Raw genomic sequence first — 20,845 nt, 5'->3', positions numbered from 1 at the left:
TGCACTAACCCTAAGGTAATGTTTTGGGTAGAGTCAAGTTATTTGGAGGAGGGAAGGGAATCCTAAACTAAGGAAAAAAAATGAAAATGAGCTAGTTTTGGCCGCGACAGAAAGTACAGTATTAGGAGAAATAAGTACTAAGCAGCCAGTTTGGGATGTTTGGGAAAGTTTCAGCAAATCAGCACTAGTGGGAGGGGGCGTGGCCGCAGCGCTGAGGAATCAGCCAGTCGCGCTGGAGGGCGGGAACCAGCCGGCTAGTGACGCTCTCTGCTTTGTACATGTGGAGTCTGTCAGGCGCTTCCGGTTAGACATGGCGGCCTCCATGATAGGACAAGTCCTGAGGAATTTTCCAGCCAGAAGCTCACTGCTCGGCAAGCAGAAGGTGAGGGGTGCTGGGTGGCTGCAGCTGGTTGCAGTCTGAGTGATGGCGCAATGATAAGCCCGGCTCAGACGTATGGCGAGCACAGATAACGCTGGACAGCTGCTGACCCTGACTGGCTGTCCCATTCTGCACAATGACTTCAGTGCAAAGCAGAGATCGAGGCAATGCTGGCTGCAGCCTCACTTGCTAATGTCATCTCTGATAGATCCAGCATACAGGCTTTGCTTCCAGGGCTGTCCTGTCTGCAGAGCTATTTTTAAGGTGGCCATAAACTTTGCCATACACTGTAGAGGACTGTGGTTTTTGATTGGTGATGTGATCGACATTATGACCGACACCAAGAACCACCAAAGTGGTTCTCGTAATGACAATCAGAATACTGATTGAGGGTACTGATGGTAAACACATTTGTTGCCCAATTAGGTGTTTGAATGTCTAATTGGGCAAAAAAAAAAATTGTAAAGTGTATTGCCAGCTCTTTCATTTATTTTTTTTTTTCTACCCCCTTCGTTTTGCGGCAGATCGAATCTGCTAGAAATGTATACCCCAACATGCCATCCCCACTGAATGTTGGCCGAAATAGATTGAATTGCTTATACTTATCAGACAGAAGCTATTTGATCGGCGGTGGGTCAAGAACAGCGGTAGATCGACAGCCCATAGTGTTGCACTGCATCGAATAGTGCAATGTTGTGGTTCAAAATATTTGTAATAAATTTCATGCTGAAATTAATTAAAAATGTATGTTCATTGTATGGAAGGATTCAATCAGGAAGATGCATTTCTGATCAGATTCTGATCTATCTTTTGGCCTTATCGGGTAGTGTATGGATAACTTTAGCATTGCAAAGTTTGTCACTGAACATGTCCCTGCTTTGCAGGAACAAACAGCTGTTGTAAAATTCAGTATTGTACATTAAACTAATGGTCTGTGAGAATGCTTTTCATTTATTTTTTTAATTAAAGTTATAAAGCATGCATTGCAAAATAAAAGCCATCAAATTCATATCAAAATGACCTCTGAGCTTCCGTTACAGTTCTGGGGGAGGAAACACATTGGGCTAGGAATGGAGGGTGCAGATGTAACCCCAGCCGAGCCCCTGCGCTAGAGGAATGCCTAGGTCCATGTGCCACCCACTGCTGGTGATGACAGACGTTTCCAACTTCATGCACATTTGGTTGCAGTATGTATATAGATTGCAAAAGTGGAAGGTGCTAGTCTAATTTAGGGGACCCAGCAGGGAACCTCATAGGGAACAGTTTTCCAGTCACAGCACCACCTACACCACAAAGCATTGTGATTGGCCAAATAGTGTGGGCATAGTTTACTACAACCTATTGGAAACCTAGCAGTTCGGGAGGGTGCCGCCCACCCAATTAGGTTTTCCGAATTTCCCTGTGCGGTTTCCTGTTTGGTCCCCTAAAGTAGACTAGCGCCAAGTGGAACATGGTTGCAGCAATTTAGACATGTCTACTTGTAATCTGAATACAAATTAAAGCCATATTTTGTATAAACCTGGAAAAAAAATACTTGTTGAGCAATAGTTCCATGCGAAGTTTAGCCCAGATGAATTCTGCTTGCTGCTGAGCAAAACATTGCCCTACAATTGGAGTTTAAGTCCATCTATAGCCATTGCATCAGTTCTTTATTGGGGTTATAGTGGTAATAATAGCCACTGTGTGTGCACCTTCAAAGTAATACTATTGTAGTTAATACGAGGGCTGTGGAGTCGGAGTAATTTTGGGCACCCAGGGTCGGGAGTCGTAGTCGCATGATTTTTGTACAAAATCCACAGCCCTGTTAAGTATTAGACTAAGGAGTTGGAGTTGAGGAGTCGGAGTCTGAGCAATTTTGGGTACCCAGAGTCGGAGTTGGAGTCGTGGTTTCAGAAATTGAGGAGTTGGAGTCGGAAGATTTTTGTACCGACTCCACAGCCCTGGTTAATACAGGTTCCCACTCTGCTCATGAATTTTTCATCACTGCTGTGCTTGGAAAGTAGATTCTAAAGTCTCATACACATGCTAGACCACACTCGGCAGAGGCTGCTGATCGGGGCCATTTCTGCTGAGAATCTAGTGTGTGTACAGCTACTGTGATGCAACCTCCCTTCTTAGTATAGAAGCAGCTTTGCTGTACACCATTCTGCTGTCCCTCCTCGTTCCATAGCAACCAAATGCATAACTAGGCTGTAACAAGGCGTCTGTACTGCACTTGGCCCTGAACAATCCCATTGTGATATCCCTATAGGACCTTAACATGCAAAATGGACTCATCACTATCACTGATCTAAGCATTGAATAAGGGTGTCTGCTTTCAACATTTACAAATGTTAGTGTGAATCTAGCCAAAAGGTGATTATCTAGTGGTGCCAGGTGGTAAGGATGCCCAAACATTATTTTATTTTTGGCCTTGATATCTGGCTGATTTGAGCATAATGATTGAATCTGCTAGCTATATATGCCACTACATGGCCACCCGATTGATTGGATCGTGCATGCTTGAAGATCTTGGTTGTATGTGCTTAATTGGGTGCGTTTTTGGTAACCATGTTCAATCACCTGGCAGACCCCTGGCTGGTGCCACCCCAGGTATATTTGCAGATTGACATGTGTATGGCCACCTTATCCCAGGTAGACAATTAATTCCTGGAATTTTTTTATTTACCAGAATACAAAACAATTAAAAAAAAAAAAAAAAAAAAATATATAGAACTGTATGACCACACTGTCACATGTGCACTCATTCCACTAGGGATTTGCACAGTGTTGCACTCTTGTTACTACAGTGTACTTGTAACTGAAAATACAAAACTATTGCTAAGTATTGCCTTCATCTTTTATTTTTTTTCAGCTGTTGCACTTTAGAGTCCCTGGGGGTTGTCAGGTGTGACTTTACACATATGCTTCAGGCATTTCTTGCATGCAGGAAAGTGTGTTAGCTCATCCATGTGAATTTCTCCTGTCACCCTTGTGTTCAGCTAGGTACACAGGCTCAAAGACAGAGCTTTCCGGGAGGTTCTGTTAAACATTGACAAATGTGTGTCAGGGCTGGAGGTGTGATTGACTAGGCCTCAGTGCCTGCTATTGCAGACTGGTGAGAGTAGGTCCAAAAGGCCACAAAGGGATTAATAGGCTGAGAGGGCACAGTTTAAACACTGTTTACAAGTGAAGCATGGTCTCATACCAAAGCCTCGGAAAGCCTCAGACGCAGGCTTTACTAAAGCCGGCTGAGGTGGCCAATAATCGCCACCACAGCCAATAATCAGGCGTGTGTCCAGAGGCTTGCAAACCCCCAACCCGTATGTGAACCGCCCAGGTGATCAACTCTCCCCCAGTGACGGCCAACTTCATTGTGCACACCACGTGACATCATGCACGTGCCTCTCTGTCTCCCCGCATAGCAACAAAGAGAGCAAGAGCATTGTCAGCTAGCTCGTGCTGTACAGCCCAGCGATGTCACCCAAGTGGTTTGGGTCTTGATGGGTGACATCCATCAAAGTTGTGTACGCACCTTAAGTTGTGGAGCTGTTTTTGTGACATTAAACTAACAAATGTAGATTGATTCATGTAGTAATTTAACCGCTTCCCGACACACTGCCGTATTAAAACGTCCTGTTGGAGCATGTTAATGGCTCCAGGACGTTTTAATGTGTCGCTGGCCCCTGCCGCCGCTGTGAACACGCGCTCATTCCCTCCACCGCGTTTACCCATTGGGTGAGTTCGGTGGGGGGCCACTTATAATCAGGCGTACAGAGGTTCGCAAACCCCCGTGAATCCAAGATTGGATTCACGGATTCGGATTTCCGTGAATCCAATCTCGGATTCACGAAGATCCGAGATTGGGGAAGGGGTTCACCTAATCAATTGCAATGCCTGGAATGAATGGACATGACCCCGATCAGGGGCCATGTGCATTCCTAATGACAGGAAGTAGTATGAGTATAATAAAATGTAAAACACACACATAACTAAAAATTTAAATTAATAAAATCAATCCTTTCCACTCCCAAAGCCCTCCCCCCCCCCCCCCCCTTCCAAACACTTGTAAAAAAAATAAAAATAAAAAAACCCCAAAAACATAAATAGTTTCCTTAGGGACTTTTGCATTTTATGAGGGTATGTTTTACCACATTGGGCTTGCGATTTATAGACAGGACAAAAAAAACAAAACAGAAAAATTACACCTATATTTCAAAATATATTGTCGCCATACAGTGTGATAGGAACATAATTAAACGGTGTAATAACCGGGACAAATGTGCGGATAGAATGTGGATTTTAATTATGGTAGCAAGTTTTATTTTAAAAGTATAATGGCTGAAAACTGAGAAATAATTTTTATTCAAATTTTTTAAATGTATTATTCCCCTTAAAATGCATTTAGAATAAAATTAACTTTTATCAAAATATACTACCCAAGAAAAAAAAAAAGTGTAGATCGTTTTGTTGTGATAAATAGTAATAAAGTTATTAGCGCATAAAAAGGAGATGCGCTGATAGGGGAACATTGCTCTGGCCCGTTACAGTAAAAACTCCTTGGGGGTTGAAGTGGTTAACGACCAAGTATATACAATTAGTCATTAAAAGTATTGCCTGAGTCAACATTTGTTGGTTAGCTGTGAGCTTAGCTGTAGTTTACAGCTGTAGCTTAAGGTCATTTAAAGTACTGCTGTTAAAACTGGTATTTACCATATAAACCCTGATATATAATTAACATTATTTCAAGTACCCCTTGACGTATAGTATTATTATTATTATTATTATTTAGTATTTATATAGCACCGACATATTACGCAGCGCTGTACAGTATATATATATATATATATATATATATATATATATATATATATATATATATATATATATATATATATATATATATATATATATATATATAATCTTGTCACTAACTGTCCCTCAAAGGAGCTCACAATCTAATCCCTACCATTGCCATATGTCTATATTATGTAGTGTAAGTACTGTAGTCTAGGGCCAATTTTTTTTTTTTTTTTTTTTTTTTTTTTTTTAGGGGGAGCCAATTAACTTATCCGTATGTTTTTGGAATGTGGGAGGAAACCGGAGTGCCGGAGGAAACCCACGCAGACACGGAGAGAATATACAAACTCTTTGCAGATAGTGCCCTGGCTGGGATTCGAACCAGGGACCCAGCGCTGCAAGGCGAGAGAGCTAACCACTACGCCACCGTGCTGCCCCATGTATATGTTTACTAGCAGTGCATCCTGCTTATAGATATCTGCTTTCCAAACAAGCCTAATGTTTTTAATTAGCTAGATACTTATTCAGTTGTATTTACATATGATTTAGCCATTTATAAAATAGAGAAGTTGTTGAGAGAGTTGACTGTGGCAAACACAAGTACTCCCTGAAGACGTCAGACTGGAAGATGCAAACTGCATGTTGATAGCCTGTGCTTATAGTATACAATTGCCCCCTCTTCTCTTATGCTAGGTACACACCATGCAATTTACTGTCAGACCGATAACAGGATCGATTTTGTGCAGTAGTGATCTGACATGTTGGAATTTACCGGTTCAGCCTATCTGATGTGAAATTGCAAAGTGTGTACCTAGCATTACAGTTTAATGTATCTATTCCTTCTCAGCACAGGCCATCTCGGTGCATGGGGAAGCTGAGAAATGACTTGCACTGCTGCTGCACAAACTCTTAGCCTGCGCTGATTACGGTGCCCCCTCCAAGTTGTAGTGGAGGGGGGGGGGCACACTTATACCCGTTATAATAAACATGCCAATGTGTGTAGTTTGGCATCCTAAAACCTATTGGTCCTCTCCTGTTTGAATGAGCTCCCCTCAGTTTTGCCACTCTGCACTCTGTTCTTGGCTTGTGTCTGGAGCCAGTTGAATGGAATATGACTGGTACATTCTCTGCCCACTCTGCAGTTTCTGTATCGTTGTGTAGGTTCTTTCCAGGTAATCTGTTTGGAAAGCATAAATAAAACATTGAGAATCTCCCATGAGGACATGAATTTTCCAAAACCTGTCAGAAAGGTCCAGAATTGCCAGATTAATAAGTACTGTAAGTGAGAGCCACATAGATCAGTTTACTCTGAACAAACCAACACTTTGGCTATCATTCATAAAGGAGCTGTCGGTAAGGGGAATCAATGCGGGAAAACACCGCTGCCGGTATTTTAGACTTCTGGGTGGGCATTCATAAAAATGTATCCATGTGCGGTAGCAGTGCAGAGATTCCCCGAACTAGGCTGGCGGTAGGCTTGCGGAGGCACGGAAGCTGCCGAGTTGATACATTTCTCCGTGCTCCGCTCTGCTGCAGCTGCCTGGGAGGTCTGTGTGTCTCCATTCACTTACATTGGTATCGCCACATCAGAGGGAGCGGTACTTCCCGACCTCACACCGCTTGCGGTGATCTTCATGAATTAACATTTTGCTACATTTGTTCCGATAATCACAGCACAAGGCGGTGATTTATCACTCTGCTCGGTAGTGGCATTTTTTCATGCGGAAAGAGCCTTTATGAATGCTGACTTTGCCGAGTGGTCGGTAAAGTCAGCTGTTTTAAGCATTTCCGCATGCGGAAATGCTTTATGAATGATAGCCTTTATATCTATCTGTATATACAGTGTTCTCCCCAGGCTATTTTAGCCGGGTGCTCCACCCGGCTAGTTTTGGTGAGCACCCGGCTGTCATCGGCTTGCCTCCTCCTATGCTGTAAGCATAGTTACTCACAGAAGCACTGGCCTTGCTTTCTCTCATCTCACCCCACCCGGCTACTTTTTCATGCCACCCGGCTACAATTTCATGCCACCCAGCTGGGAAAAATTTCTGGGGAGAACACTGATATATGTATTTTGTATTTTACAGGTTTCCGTCATAGTGTTTTTATTGCATGTAAATTGCAAATTGCATGTAGTTTAAAATGCAGCCACTCCTATCCATTTCCTGCTGATTCTGCTCAATGACAGAAATTATATCCAGTGAAGGAAAGCTTGGTTCAGGTTAAGGCCCGGTTCACGTTAGCGTTCAGAGTCACCGGATCCGGACCATATACTGTACAAACAGAACGGACGTTCGGCATAGCAATGCAAAGTCTATGCGATCGTACACATGCGTCCGTTCCGTACGGACCGGAGCCGGACTCCGGACACTTTTCCAACATGCGCTATTTTTAAGGTCCGGATCATCCGGCCGACGCACCCGGACCGGAGCCTGACTGCACCGTCCGGCAATAGAAACCAATAGGAAACGGAAAGCACAGAACACACTGGCTATAAAAACCGGACGTTCTACCCCACTTCCTATGCGTTTTCTAGCGGCCATTTTGGATGGGGACACATGGGAACAGCATTTCTGGAGTGGAGCAGCAGTGACTTTGTGCTGGAGCTGTTTGGCAGTATGTCGGACGTGGAGGTGAGGCCCTGCACAGCGGAGGACCTGATTCTACAGGTGCAGCTTCTGCTGACCTCCCAGACCCCAGGAATTTATATAGTGTGTCATCTCTTTAAAAAAACTGATCCGGATCGCAGCCGTATTCATACCTGATTGAAAACGTATGCAAACGGACCGGATCCGGATTGGAACCGTATGGGTCCGGATCTGGTCCGTTTTTCCCAAAAAATGCAAGTGTGAACTGGGGCCTTTTATAAATCCTAAAAATAGCCACATCTCGCAGCAAACCAGAATATGGAGTATCTCTGACCGGTAAACATTTTTTTAATATCCATTGTAGCAAATAAGAGACCACCCCTAGGGGTCACTTCTGAGAATAAAACGTCACTGGCGAATAGGTTGGCTTGGTCGTAGGGGAAAGGGGCAGCAGCTACTGTTAATTGTAATGAATTATATACATATACAGTATTAAAAAGCGGTCCATCTCCCATAATGGATGTGAATAATTTGTATTTATGCAAAATGTTACTTTTATGCAAATGTATGCAGGATTGGAAATGGATAAATGAATGCATTTGATTGGGCCATCTCTAAGCTGCATACATTTGACAGCAATTACCATAAAATTAGCATCAGCTCAAATTATTAATCACTCACTGACCATCTCTAGTAACAGTATATATTTGCAAAAGTGTTTCTGCAGAACTAATTTTCCATGAAACTGAGGCCTTTCTTTTTGGATCAGACATTGATGTGGTGAGAGATCAGGGATTTGCTGACTCTCCCAAAGAGCCCTTCACATGCCTATGTGAACAAGGTCCTTCCTGTTTGTGTAGATGGTTATTTGTAAATATTTGCTGATCTGTTGCAATGTGTATATGTCAGTGTCAGGATATACGCGCTGTCCTCCAGTGTCCTTCAGTGTGACTGCTGGGTGACCTTTGATTTGTCAGACAATGCTGTGATATAATAGAGTGCAGTGCCTTGCTTAAAAGGAGCGTTTGCTGTAATAGCTGTCTGTGCATTCTGCGTCCTTAGGGCCCGAGCACACTTGCGCGTTTGTGTTTATTTCAGCAATGTGTATCAGTATGTGACATGATGTGTTGCTGATATCAGCACAGGAATGTGCAGGTGTGCTCAGGCCCTAATCCCTGCCTGCTATTACAGTGTATGTATTGTTAGCTATCCATATTCACTTGGGGTGCAACTTGCTTAAATTCTCAGGGTGCGGAAATTGTCGGATCAGCAGACATTACCATGCATTGCTTAAGATAAGATAAAACGTTTATTCGCCAAGTACGGCCGAGCCGTACCCGGAATTGCTTTTGGTACACATGGCTTAGGCAAAAAAAGTACTCCACATTGGCGGAGTACAGTACATGATACATTACATGCCACATTTACAGAACATAAACAACGTTAACATTAAAAGTACAGTAACATTTCTGCAATAGTGTCTGCTACCTATACAGAAGAGAAAAAAGAGACCTCCGAGCATGTGTAGGTAGGTAGGAGCTTTACAGTTCAGGAGGTGTGGGGTTAGTGGGGGTTGGCATTTAATAGAAGAACTGCCTGAGGGAAGAAGAACTGCTGGTTTTTGGATCGAATGGTTCGGTAGCGCCGACCCAGTGGAAGAGGCTCAAAGAAGCAGCTGCCAGGGTGAGAAGGGTCATAGGAAATCCTATTTGCCCTCTTCCTGATCCTGGCGATGTAGAGGAGGTCGAGGGATGGTAGGTGTGATCCAATGATCTTTTCTGCCTCGTTAATTACTCTTTGCAGTTGGTCTGTCGCTCGCGTTGCGCTGGCATACCAGACGATGATGGAGGAGCAGAGAATAGATTTTGTAGTTGCCGTGTAGAAGCTGGTCAGCAGCTCCCGAGAGATGCCAAATTTTTAAGTTGGCGCAGGAAATATAGCCTCTGCCGTGCCTTCTTCTGGATTCTGACAGTGTTTTGCCCCCATTTAAGGTAGGTGGATAAGGTTATGCCTAGGAACCAGGGCTGTGGAGTCGGTCCAAAAATCCTCCGACTCCTCAGTTTAGGATTCCACAGACTCCGACTCCGACTCCTCGACCCTGACTCCTCTAATTTGCATATCAATTTTGTTGATTAACAGCATGTAACGTGAAATTCGTCTCTTAACTGCCAACGCTTAGGAATTTTACAAGACAACTGAAGTGAGAAGGATATGGAGACTGCCATATTTATTCCCTTTAGTCATAGACTAAAACTAGTCCTTGGTAAGAGTACTTGTAAAAGGTACAGACCGGAACAAAGAACATCTATCAGGCCCTAGGCATTGTAACTGTGGGTACATGTAAGAGTGATGTCCAGGTACTCTGCAGGGGAATGAGGAGATTCTTTCTCTATTACACATCTGAACATGGATCAGGCCCTAGGCAATGTGACTGTGGGTACATGTAAGAATGATGTGCAGGTACTCTGCAGGGGAATGAGGAGATTCTTCCTCTATTACACATTCTTCATGCACAATCTGAACAAGGTTTATGGGTGATAGACAACACCTCTGTGTTCAATATGCACAATATTCTCACTGGATTCCCTGCAGCTCTGTGGGGAGAGCATATGTAGGGTATAGTACTACTGTGTAACATAGTAACCCTGAGACAGATGAAATTAATTTTTTTTATTTTTTTTTTTATACATACCTAGGGCTTCCTGCAGCCCCCTTCAGGCTAATCAGTCCCTCGCTGTCCTCCTCTGCCACCTGGATCTTCTGCTATGAGTCCCGGTACTTGAGCCAGTCTGGTGTAGTGCGCATGCACACACTCCGCCACCGGGAGCGTACTACACCTGCTCAGCACTATTGCGCAGGTGCAGAATGCTCCTGGCTGTGGAAGCGGCACGTAGCCAGACTGCTCTGACTGGCTGAATTACCTGGACTCATAGCAGAAGATCCAGGTGGTGGAGGAGGACAGCGAGGGACTGATTAGCCTGAAGGGGGTTGGAAGAAGCCCCAGGTATGTATAACACTTTTCTTTTCATCCGTCTCAGGTACCCTTTAATTTGTGGTCACCAAACCAAATTTTAACATATCAAATTATTTGATTTCATGAGCAAAGAGCAATACATTTGCATAAACCAGCATCAATGCATAATTATTTGCATCTCATTGACCATCTCTATTAGTGACACGGCTACACATCAGGCTTTATACTTACAGCACAGATGTTGTTTTGTATATATGAGATTCCTGTGTACACATCATATATACTGTACAGTCACAATCAGATATGTACTGTATATCTGACTTTAAAAACATGGGGACTGCTTTATTGAAGCAGCACAAGTAACTAATTTTGATTGGTTTATTTCATTTTTGTGGACTGAACACTATTCCTATCTATCTATCTATCTATCTATCTATCTATCTATCTATCTATCTATCTATCTATCTATCTATCTATCTATCTATCTATCTATCTATCTATCTATCTATCTATATCTATATCTATATATATATATATATATATATATATATATATATATATATATATATATATATATATATATATTTTTAATGACTATTATCTGAGAAATAGAACATTTTATCATATTTTCTATTTTAATTACAGTTAATGAATTTTTTTAGGAGTCGGTGCATTTTTTTTCCGACTCCACAGCCCTGCTAGGAACCGCACAGTTGGTACTCTGGAGACCACGGTCTTGCCTATGTTGACAGGTGGAAGGGTGGGTGGGTTCTTCCGAAAGTCAACAATCAGCTCAACAGTCTTTGTTGCATTGAGAACGAGGTTGTTACTCTTGTACCAGTTACATATTCTCTTTATTTCATTGTGGTTAGGGATGATCATTGAGAAAATAATTGAGGGGGATTATGCAAACTTTGCATGTAAATGTATTCTGCTTGAAAATTAATCAAATTATACCTTGGCAAGATTTGATTGGTACATTTTCAAGATGTCTATACACGTGTGATGTGACAATAAATTGACACAGTCTCTAACAAAAGTCTGTGTGTGCGGACCCTTCCTTTTGATCTTATGCATTTTACCACCTCCTCCCACCATAAGGCCCCTTTCTCACGGGTGGTTGAACTGCGCGTTCACCAAGCAGTTCAGCCGCCCGCCTGCCTCCCACCAGTGCAATTAGGGTGCAATTGAAATGCAGCAGTATTGCAGCGGTTGTAACACCATGCTTGTCAAGCGCTGACATGCCGTGGTGTTGCTAGGCAGCGGAGGAACGCAGCATGTCGAGTCTGAGCACGTCAGGGCTCAGATCTCGCTCCGTGGGGGACACCTGTACAGTGCCAGTACCGGGTGCTAACAAGTGCAGGGGAGCAGCTGACAGGTGGCGACTTCCCCGCTTGTCAGCTGCTCGTGTGAAAGGGTCCTAAAATCAGATGCCAGTCTGCTGTCTAGGCAAGTGATAGGCAAACTTGGCTCTCCAGCTGTTAAAGAACTACAAGTCCCACAATGCATTGCAGCATTTTGACAGCCACAGTTATGATTCATAAAGGCAAATGCGAACAGGAAACAAAGGATGCCCGCACAATGTCCTAAAATCAATCCTTTATTGCAAGGCTTTTCAACCTGTGGTACGCGTACCACCGGTGGTACTTTGCTGTTGGCCAGGTGGTACACACCAGGGTTGCCTGCCACTTTATTGCCCGCATGCCGATTGTCCTGGTCCTGTCCTGCCTCTACAAAGTTTGGCTCCAAATCCCTTGCTCCTTGCTGTGCTGCTCTGCAGCATACTTCAGACCTCAGATCAGTGGGGAAGAGACAGTCAGGCAAATAGTGCACAGCAATGGTGCAGATACAGAAAGGGACTGCCTAGCTCTCAGCTCTCTGATGGTGGGACTAGGCTACTTATAATTATGCGGGGGGAGGGGGGGTGAGCACTGTAATAGCAGTGCAGGAGATTTCCCATTATAGGCCAAAATAGGAATTGCGGCTATAGCGGCGCACACTGAGTAACTTCGGCGCCATCAGAAGACAGTGCTGAAGTTGCTTTTAAAACACTGCAATTCGGCTTCCAGCAATAGCCGTATACCAGCCCTGCTGATCTGTCTTTTCAGAATTGTCTGAATCACACCAGAAACAAGCATGCAGCTAACCTTGTCAGATCTGACAATAATGTCAGAAACACCTGATCTGCATGCGTTTTTTCAGGAGCTGTGGCTAAAAGTATTAGTCAGAGGATCAGCATGATAGCCAGGTAACTGGCATTGCTTAAAAGGAAATAAATATGGCAGCCTCAATATGCCTCTCACTTAATTTCTTTTTCAACTGCTCACTTTTTTCGCTGTAGTGGTCCTTTAAACAGTTGAAATTTGACAGTTGGAAAATTACAGTTTAAATAAGACAGTTAGAAAAGGACAGTTGAAATTTGGCAGTTGACAGTTGAAAAATGACAGTTGAAAAATGGGCGTTGAAATTTGACAGTTGGAAAATTGCAGTTTTCAAAATGACAGTTGGAAAATGGCAGTTAAAATTTGACAGCTAGAAAATGGCAGTTGAAAAAAATGGCAGTTGAAAAAAATGGCAGTTGAAAAATGGCAGTTGGAAAATGGCAGTTGGAAAATGGCAGTTGGAAAATGGCAGTTGGAAAATGGCAGTTGGAAAATGGCAGTTGGGAAATATGACAGTTGGGAAATATGACAGTTGGGAAATATGACAGTTGGGAAATATGACAGTTGGGAAATATGACAGTTGGGAAATATGACAGTTGGAAAATGACAGTTAAAATATGGCAGTTGGGAAATGACAGTTGGGAAATGACAGTTGGGAAATGACAGTTGGGAAATGACAGTTAAAAGTTGAACTCTCAAATTTTCTCAACTGTCAAATTTTCTCAACTGTCAAATTTTCTCAACTATCAAATTTTCTCAATTGTCAAATTTTCTCAACTGTCAAATTTTCTCAACTGTCATTTTCCAACAGCCAAATTTTAACTGGTTTTCGACTGCCATTATTTTCCAACTGTCATTTTTCAACTTCCATTTTTCGACTATCCTTTTCCAATTGTTTCTTTCTTCCTTTTCCTATTTTATTTATTTCGCCTTGAGATCCTCAATGTTTAATGTTGATTTGCCACCTCATTTTGTGTTTTGGGGGCTACATTTGCATCACAATTTGCACAATTTAAAGAAAACCTGTACTGAAAATTTAAAAGTCAAAATAACCATACACAAGTCATACTTACCTGCTGTGTAGTCTATTCATTAATCTCTTTCTCCTCTCCTGTGTCCTGTTTGTCCACTGTGGTCAATGGAATTCTGTCCTCCATTTTGAAAATGGCCATTACCCCATAACCGCTTCCTGGTCAGCACCAGAGATGTGGCGAACGGTTCCCGAACCGTTCGCCGGCGAACATCTCAAAATCCCTGGGGCTCTTACTACTTCCGGGTCGCACTGACCCGGAGTAGTACGCCTGCGCTGCCCGGCGGAGCGCTTTCTAGATCGTGCTCCTGTTGCCGGGCACTTTCTGCGCGTGTGCGTGACGTCATGAATGACGTCACGCTCATGCGCAGAGAGTGCCCGGCAACAGGAGCGCGATCTAGGACGCGCTCAGCAGGGCAGCGCAGGCGTACAACTCCGGGTCAGTGCGACCCGGAAGTAGTAAGAGCTCCAGAGATGTTCGCTGGGCGAACAGTTCGCCACATCTCTAGTCAGCACACAGTTAAACTGTAATATCGCCCACTTGAGTCGTAGGGAAACATGGACACATCAGTTCTCCTCTCAGCTGTAACTGACAGCAACTGATATATAACTGACAGCAACTGATATATTTCAGTTCTGACAAAATGTTGTCAGAACTGGAAGGGATCATTGTCAGAAGAAAATGGTGAGCTTCTGAGAGGAACTTATGGCAAGGTAACTATGTAATGTTCATTTGAAGTTACCTCATATGTTTATTTTAAATAATTTTACTCAGTACAGGTTCTCTTTAAAACTGGCTATCTCTAACAGTGACAGGTGTCAGATATAGTGGCTGGTTAAGGGCTCTGCCTCTGACGTAGGAGTTCTGGGTTCAAATCTTGGCTCTTCCTATTCAGTAAGCCGGCACCTATTCCGTAAGGAGTTCTTTGGGCAAGACTCCTTAACACTGCTACTGCCTACTGAGTGCGCTCTAGTGGCTGCCTCGCAAGCGCTTTGAGTCCGACAGGAGAGAAGCGCTATACAAAGAAAGGAATTATTATATGGATAACTGTAGAGAAGGAGTGGAAGGAAAAAGCCTATGTTGGTGTTTTATCTTCCTATCTTGCCCCCAGTCTAATGACCCATTTATTGGCTTCAACTTTCATAGTGGTTCTCTTTCTAGGCTAGCACTTTTAGCCACCTTTGAAACTTGTCCACACATTCTCTACCTCAGTGCTTGGTACTTGTGCTCTTCCACGATGGTGACCCTCCTTTTTCTTGGGCTACTTCAAATGTATTTATTTATTGTGCATTATGGTGATTTATTGTTATTGAATTGTTTTTCAGATTAACTTACACTGTTTTTTCTTGATAAAGAGGTACTTTGTTGCTTTGGAATTTTGCATTATCTTAATTACAGAATGAATTACAGATCTTTCTGTACCAATTTTTTGGAGTGCCAACCATTTACTTCTCTTTACAAAAATGTATGGCGCGTGTTTTGCTCTGCATGGCAGTATTAATTGAAATGAGACAGCACTGTGTTGGCACAGAAATGCATGCAGCAGTTCATTGTCAGAACACACTGCTGCACAGCTCGAGAGTCTGAGACACATCACTGAAATAAGCTCAGCAATGCAGCAGTACATTCTGACTTTCATGGTTGTTATCAAATTACCATTTTAAAGGACCATTACAGTGAAAAAGTAAGCAGTTACAATCTTTCAGAACCAACATGTTTTGGACTAGTCGAGTTCCTCATTGGGGATACAAAGGAATTTCTTTGTTTTTTAAAATAATTTCCTAAATGGCAGTTGCTAAGTCTAACTGCCAAAATAGGACCAGCCAGCGTCCCTACTCGCACACTATTTTGGCAGTCAGACTTAACAATGGCCATTCAGCAAATGCTTTTGAAAACAAAGGGAAACCCTGAGACTCCATCGTGAGGAGATGGACTAGTCCAAAACCTGTTGGTTCTGTCAGTTTTTGAAACTGACCTAAACTGAGAGCTTCCTCTCTGCCCTAAGGAGATAAGCAACAGCATCATAACTTTAAAAAAAAAATTCTTTGTTACAACTTACAGAAATCTTACTAAAACCCTGCAGTGTTTACTTTCTGGTGTCCTAGGAACACAAAAGGGTTAACCTCCTGTGTTATATGTTAGCCCAAACTATGGCATAGAGTGGCACACCTGACAGCCCTAATTTACAATTGCTGTTTACTTGTTAAGGCCTAATTAGACAGGCTAATCTCTCTAGACCAGGGCTTTGCACCTGTGATACGCTTGCCACCGGTGGTACTTTGCTGTTGGCCAGGTGGTACACACCAGATTTGCCTGCCACTTTTTTTTGTCCACCTGCCACTTGTCCTGGTTCTGTCCTGCCTCCACAACGTTTGGCTCCCCCTCCCTCGCTCCTTGCTGTGCTTCTCTGTGGCATACTTCAGACCTCAGATCAGTGTGGAGGAGACAGCCAGGCCAACGGTGCTCAGTGATGGCGCACATACAGAAAGTGACATCACTGCTCATTTCAAGTATATACGCCCTCACTGTGCACCGCCTGCCTGGCTGTCTCATCACTGCCGATGGCTGTCTCTTCACTGCGGCTGGCTTACCAATGATCTGAGGTGTGAACTATTCCGCAGGGCAGCACAGCAAGGAGTGAGCAAGGGGGAGCCGTACTTTGTGATAAGTCACTGCCTAGCTTTCAGGTGGTGGGGCCAGGCTACCTATAATTAAGTGCGGGGGGGGGAGGGGGGGGAACTTGTATGGCAAACCTATAATGGCAATCTACCTCTAGATTGCCAATACTGACAATATGTAGGCTAGCAATCTAGTAGTTTTTTTTCCCCACCAATGCCTCCTACTTTTCCCCTCCCATATGCCCTCTATTCCTAAAGTGTACCTTGCAAGAAAAAAGTGCCCCGGGGGTACTTACCTCAGGGAAGGGGAGGTCTTTATATCCTAAAGAGGTTTCCCCCTTCCTCCTCAGTAGATGGGATCCAGTGCTGGGAGCCCCAAAGTTCTCCTCATCGGTGTGTGCGCATGCGCAGTAGCTGCTCTCCGTTCAGGCTCCAGCAGAAACAGCCAAGCCCGATTGCATCCAATCTACTGTGCAGACACACGGGTGGTACTTGAAATTTTTCAGGCGATAAAAGTGGTACAATTAGTGGAAAGGTTGAAAAGCCCTGCTTTATTGTAGACTTATCCAAAATCAATCACATATCTTCACACACCTCTGGCTGACATGTTTCGGACCAATTGGTCCTTAATCATAGCTGAGATGACATGACACAAATTTACCTTATATGCCCTCCTCCCGTGGAGGGGGTGGTCCCTTCAATCAGACACTCCCCTAACCCCACAGACAGGAAGGCATATTCACAGAACATTGCGACCAAGATTGGGTATCCAAACATACCGTCACATACCCTTATAGATACAGCATAGAGCATAGATACAGATACAGCATAGAAATGACCTCTGATAGCCCATAATCCATCGCATATGCATAAATATGCATCGCATATGCATAAAGGCAAATGCATTGTAGGACTTGTAGTTCCTTAGGCCTCGTTCACATCTGCTGCGCTGAAAAACGCGTGAAAGCGTGTGGTAAAAAACGCATGTGCTTGTGCGCGCTTTAGTGCGCGTTTCTGTGCGTTGCGCTGCGCTTCTTTAAAGCACGTTTTGCTTGTTGTACCAGCAGCAGTTGTCAATAAAACTTTGTTTTTGTATGTAAATGTATTTTTTTTTCTCCAATTAGGGGTAAAAAACGCATGCGCTTCTATGCGCTTGTACGCGCTTCTATGCGCTAAAAAAGCGCACCCATTCACTTGCATTGATGTGCGCTTTCCAGCGCAACGCACAGAAATGCATGCAACCCTACGTTTCTGTAACGCTGCTCAGCGCAGCGCATAGATGTGAACCAGCTACATTTAGTTACATGGGAAAGTAAATACCTTGCTGATCGCACAGGGCAGTGCGCTGTAAAAAGCGCACAGAAACGGCCCTGATGTGAACGAGGCCTAACTGATTGAGAGCCAAGTTTGCCCATCACTGATCTAGGCTAGCGACTCTTCTGTACAGAACTCAGCCTGAACTGTCACGTGAGGGTTTGAATCCCAATGACTGTGGGCAACAGTCTTTGTCCTAAGCTATAGGCAAGTTAGGGGTAATTTCAACCATTCAGGATGGGTTAGGTTGTAAAAGGTCAGAGTTTGTATTTTTGTCAGGGCAAGCTTTAACTTCCACAGGAAAAAAAATGTGATTAGACAAAAAAATCATTTAAATGTACTCAAGTACATTTATTTTGTTACATTCTGCCCAGAGTTCCTCTTTAATGGCTTTCATAAAGAAGCAAAACCAACGTATCACTGCTATTAGAATTGAGCCCAGTATTCAGCTTTAGCAGATCTTTCACGAGTGTTTTGTGCTAGACCTTTGCTAAATTGCTGCTACATTGTTACAGAGGCTACACCGGCACACATTTAAGCTTCTGTGGTTGGGTTCATTTCACAGAACACTGTGAGCTTTCTGGAACATAAAAAGAAAATGCCATTCTGCTCTTATTTTGGCAGGTTTGCGGAATAAATGCATAATCCACTCTAGCAGGGAAATGTATATCTTTAGCCTTATTTTGTACCCTGGGATACGAAGCAGTCGTGTAATTAAAGCAACAGGCAGTAAACATTAAATTGGTCTTGTAGCGCAGAAGATGCTGGAAGCTATTTTTGATCCAATAATTGTGATTAAATAAATAGATTTAACATTCGCTGGGCAGCCTTTAAAGAAAGAATTGCCGACTTTATTTAAGATTCGCATTATACAGTAAGGTGGCTTGGAAGCAAAATATCATGTAGAAATAGTATTTTCTTTGCAGGAATTGGAAGCTGCTTAGAAAGAAATGTGCAGCAATACCTAGTCGTTGCCAGGCGTAACATACTTGCCTTGTTTCGTGGAACAGTCAGTACAGTCCATGCCTGGATTTGGGAGCTGTTATAATTTAAGTAGGCCTCAGTTATTTGGACTGAGTTAGTCAAAAAGGCTTGGGGTGCAGACCTGCCCTTTAAGGGGATTTTCTCTTAGAGAGAAAATCTACAGAATTAGGACATACCAAGAAGCTGTTCTATGGACAAGGCCACAGGTCTCACTGACCTCAACATGTACACCACAAGAACAGTAAGCAAAGCCATGTTTATTCAACATGGAAATTCTTTGTATCTAGGGCAAATATCTTATAGAATATTAATGGAGTAGGTGTGTGTCCTGACATCACAAGGGATCTGAACCAATCATAGATGGCTCAGATGTCACATTTAACTCTTTCTGGTTCATATAAAACCCACAGCCGGAGTATGGAGTAGCACTTTCTGTCTTGCTACCTTTCCCTGCTGGCTTAAACCTTTATATAATCCATTTCTGTTCTGATATGATGTATGCAGTACATAGGTAGTCTAGATGATGTAACATAGTATAGACATAAGAGGACCTGATTACCTTCAGCAGGAAGGTAATCACGAAGCTGTAACGCAACGCAAGAATCTGCTTTGCTAAGATGTAACGAACTGTGTCTGTATATCTTTTTACTGAATAAACAACTTGGAACTTGAAGACGCCTGAGAGCGGTCTATCTCCTATAATGCTTGCTGTGTTGAGAGTCAAGTTATCTCACAGTCTGTGAGGTGCAACTCTAAGAAGTTGCTGGTGTCGAAGAAAAAGGTGATTTATAACAGGAGCCAACTGAAGTCGGAGGAATTTTGAGTACCTGGAGTCGGAGTCGGAGTTGGTGGTTTCATAAAGCGAGGAGTCGGAGTCTGAGTACAGTCGCTTTTCAACCCCTAGCCACGCAGCATGTACTGCTCCATGGGAGAAGGGGGATGTATGAGAAGCTTCTCAACTGTGGTAACTTCCTTTGATGTTCCTGCAGAGCAATATGTAATTGGGCAATAGAGATCAATCCTGGGGTATTACTAGAGGGGAATGCAACGTTCGGGCGACACCTGCACACACTTTAGTTTACCTGAATGATCAGGAACGATTATTTTGGCCATTGAAAATTCAAAGAGTTGTATGTAACTTAAGGCTTATTCTATCTTGTACAGTTTTTGGTTGATAGAAAACTTTGGAACGTGAAATAAAACATTTTGCTGTTCTCTAGAAAATGCGTAGACCATTTATAGCTAGATGCTCCAGGTTTACACTATGTTTTAATTGTTAGTGGTTAGGTCTCTTCTATGAGGGCACCTCAGTGATATGGAAGAGTCTAGTACTGAACAATCTGCGCAAACTGTTTTCGGAAGCTAACATCCTCCATTCGCTGCGTCCTCCAGGGTGAAACCTGCACACACTTTAAATTTCCTGCTGAAATGAGCAAGGACTATTATTTTGGCCATTGCAAATGTAAATATTGTATGTAACTTAAGGCTTATTCTATCTTGTACAGTTTTTGGTTGATAGAAAACTTTGAAACGTGAATTTTTTTTTCTTTTTTTTTTGCTGTTCTGTAGAAAATGCGTACACTGGAGATGTACACTAACTGTTAGTGGTTAGGTCTCTTCCATGAGGGCACCATGAGGGCACCTCAATGAGGTGGAAGAACCTAGAACAATCTGTGCGCAAACTGTTTTTGGAAGCTCGGGTGCAGCCTGCATTTGGAAGCGCTGCCATCTCCTCCTGTTGTAAGAGAAAACTTTGCCTTGGGTTAAGTTTGAAAAATTGGGAGATAGGGCAAAGGGAATCTGAACATGCATTTGTTACAATGTGTTTTACAGAAATCCTTATTTGCAATCCTTATAGATTTAGCAAAGTTTATTATACCAATTATGCTTGCCAGTTACAATCTTCACTTCTTCTAGAATCAGCCACGTTGTCTTCAGTCATAGAAGTGGCTTTTCATCCCTGCAGATCTGTCTCTTGTTCTATATTCCTTCCTGATGATATGTGCTTGACCAGTCTCC

At 43.1% G+C, this 20,845-nt stretch overlaps 1 protein-coding gene across 1 annotated transcript in view; it reads left to right on the top strand.

Annotated features, from left to right (window-relative positions):
• The first annotated feature begins 261 nt into the window (after positions 1-261).
• The window catches only part of SUCLG2 (succinate-CoA ligase GDP-forming subunit beta), a 317,157-nt gene continuing 296,573 nt past the window's right edge, over positions 262-20,845 (top strand). Inside the window, exon 1 of the mRNA XM_068253828.1 lies at positions 262-382. Within this exon, the coding sequence (XP_068109929.1) occupies positions 311-382 (72 nt within the window). The 5' untranslated portion in view covers positions 262-310. The remainder of the gene's footprint in view (positions 383-20,845) is intronic.

The sequence above is a fragment of the Hyperolius riggenbachi genome, chromosome 9, assembly GCF_040937935.1.
Source record: "Hyperolius riggenbachi isolate aHypRig1 chromosome 9, aHypRig1.pri, whole genome shotgun sequence".
NCBI classification, from domain to species: domain Eukaryota; kingdom Metazoa; phylum Chordata; class Amphibia; order Anura; family Hyperoliidae; genus Hyperolius; species Hyperolius riggenbachi.
This window is presented reverse-complemented; position numbering and strand designations above follow the sequence as displayed.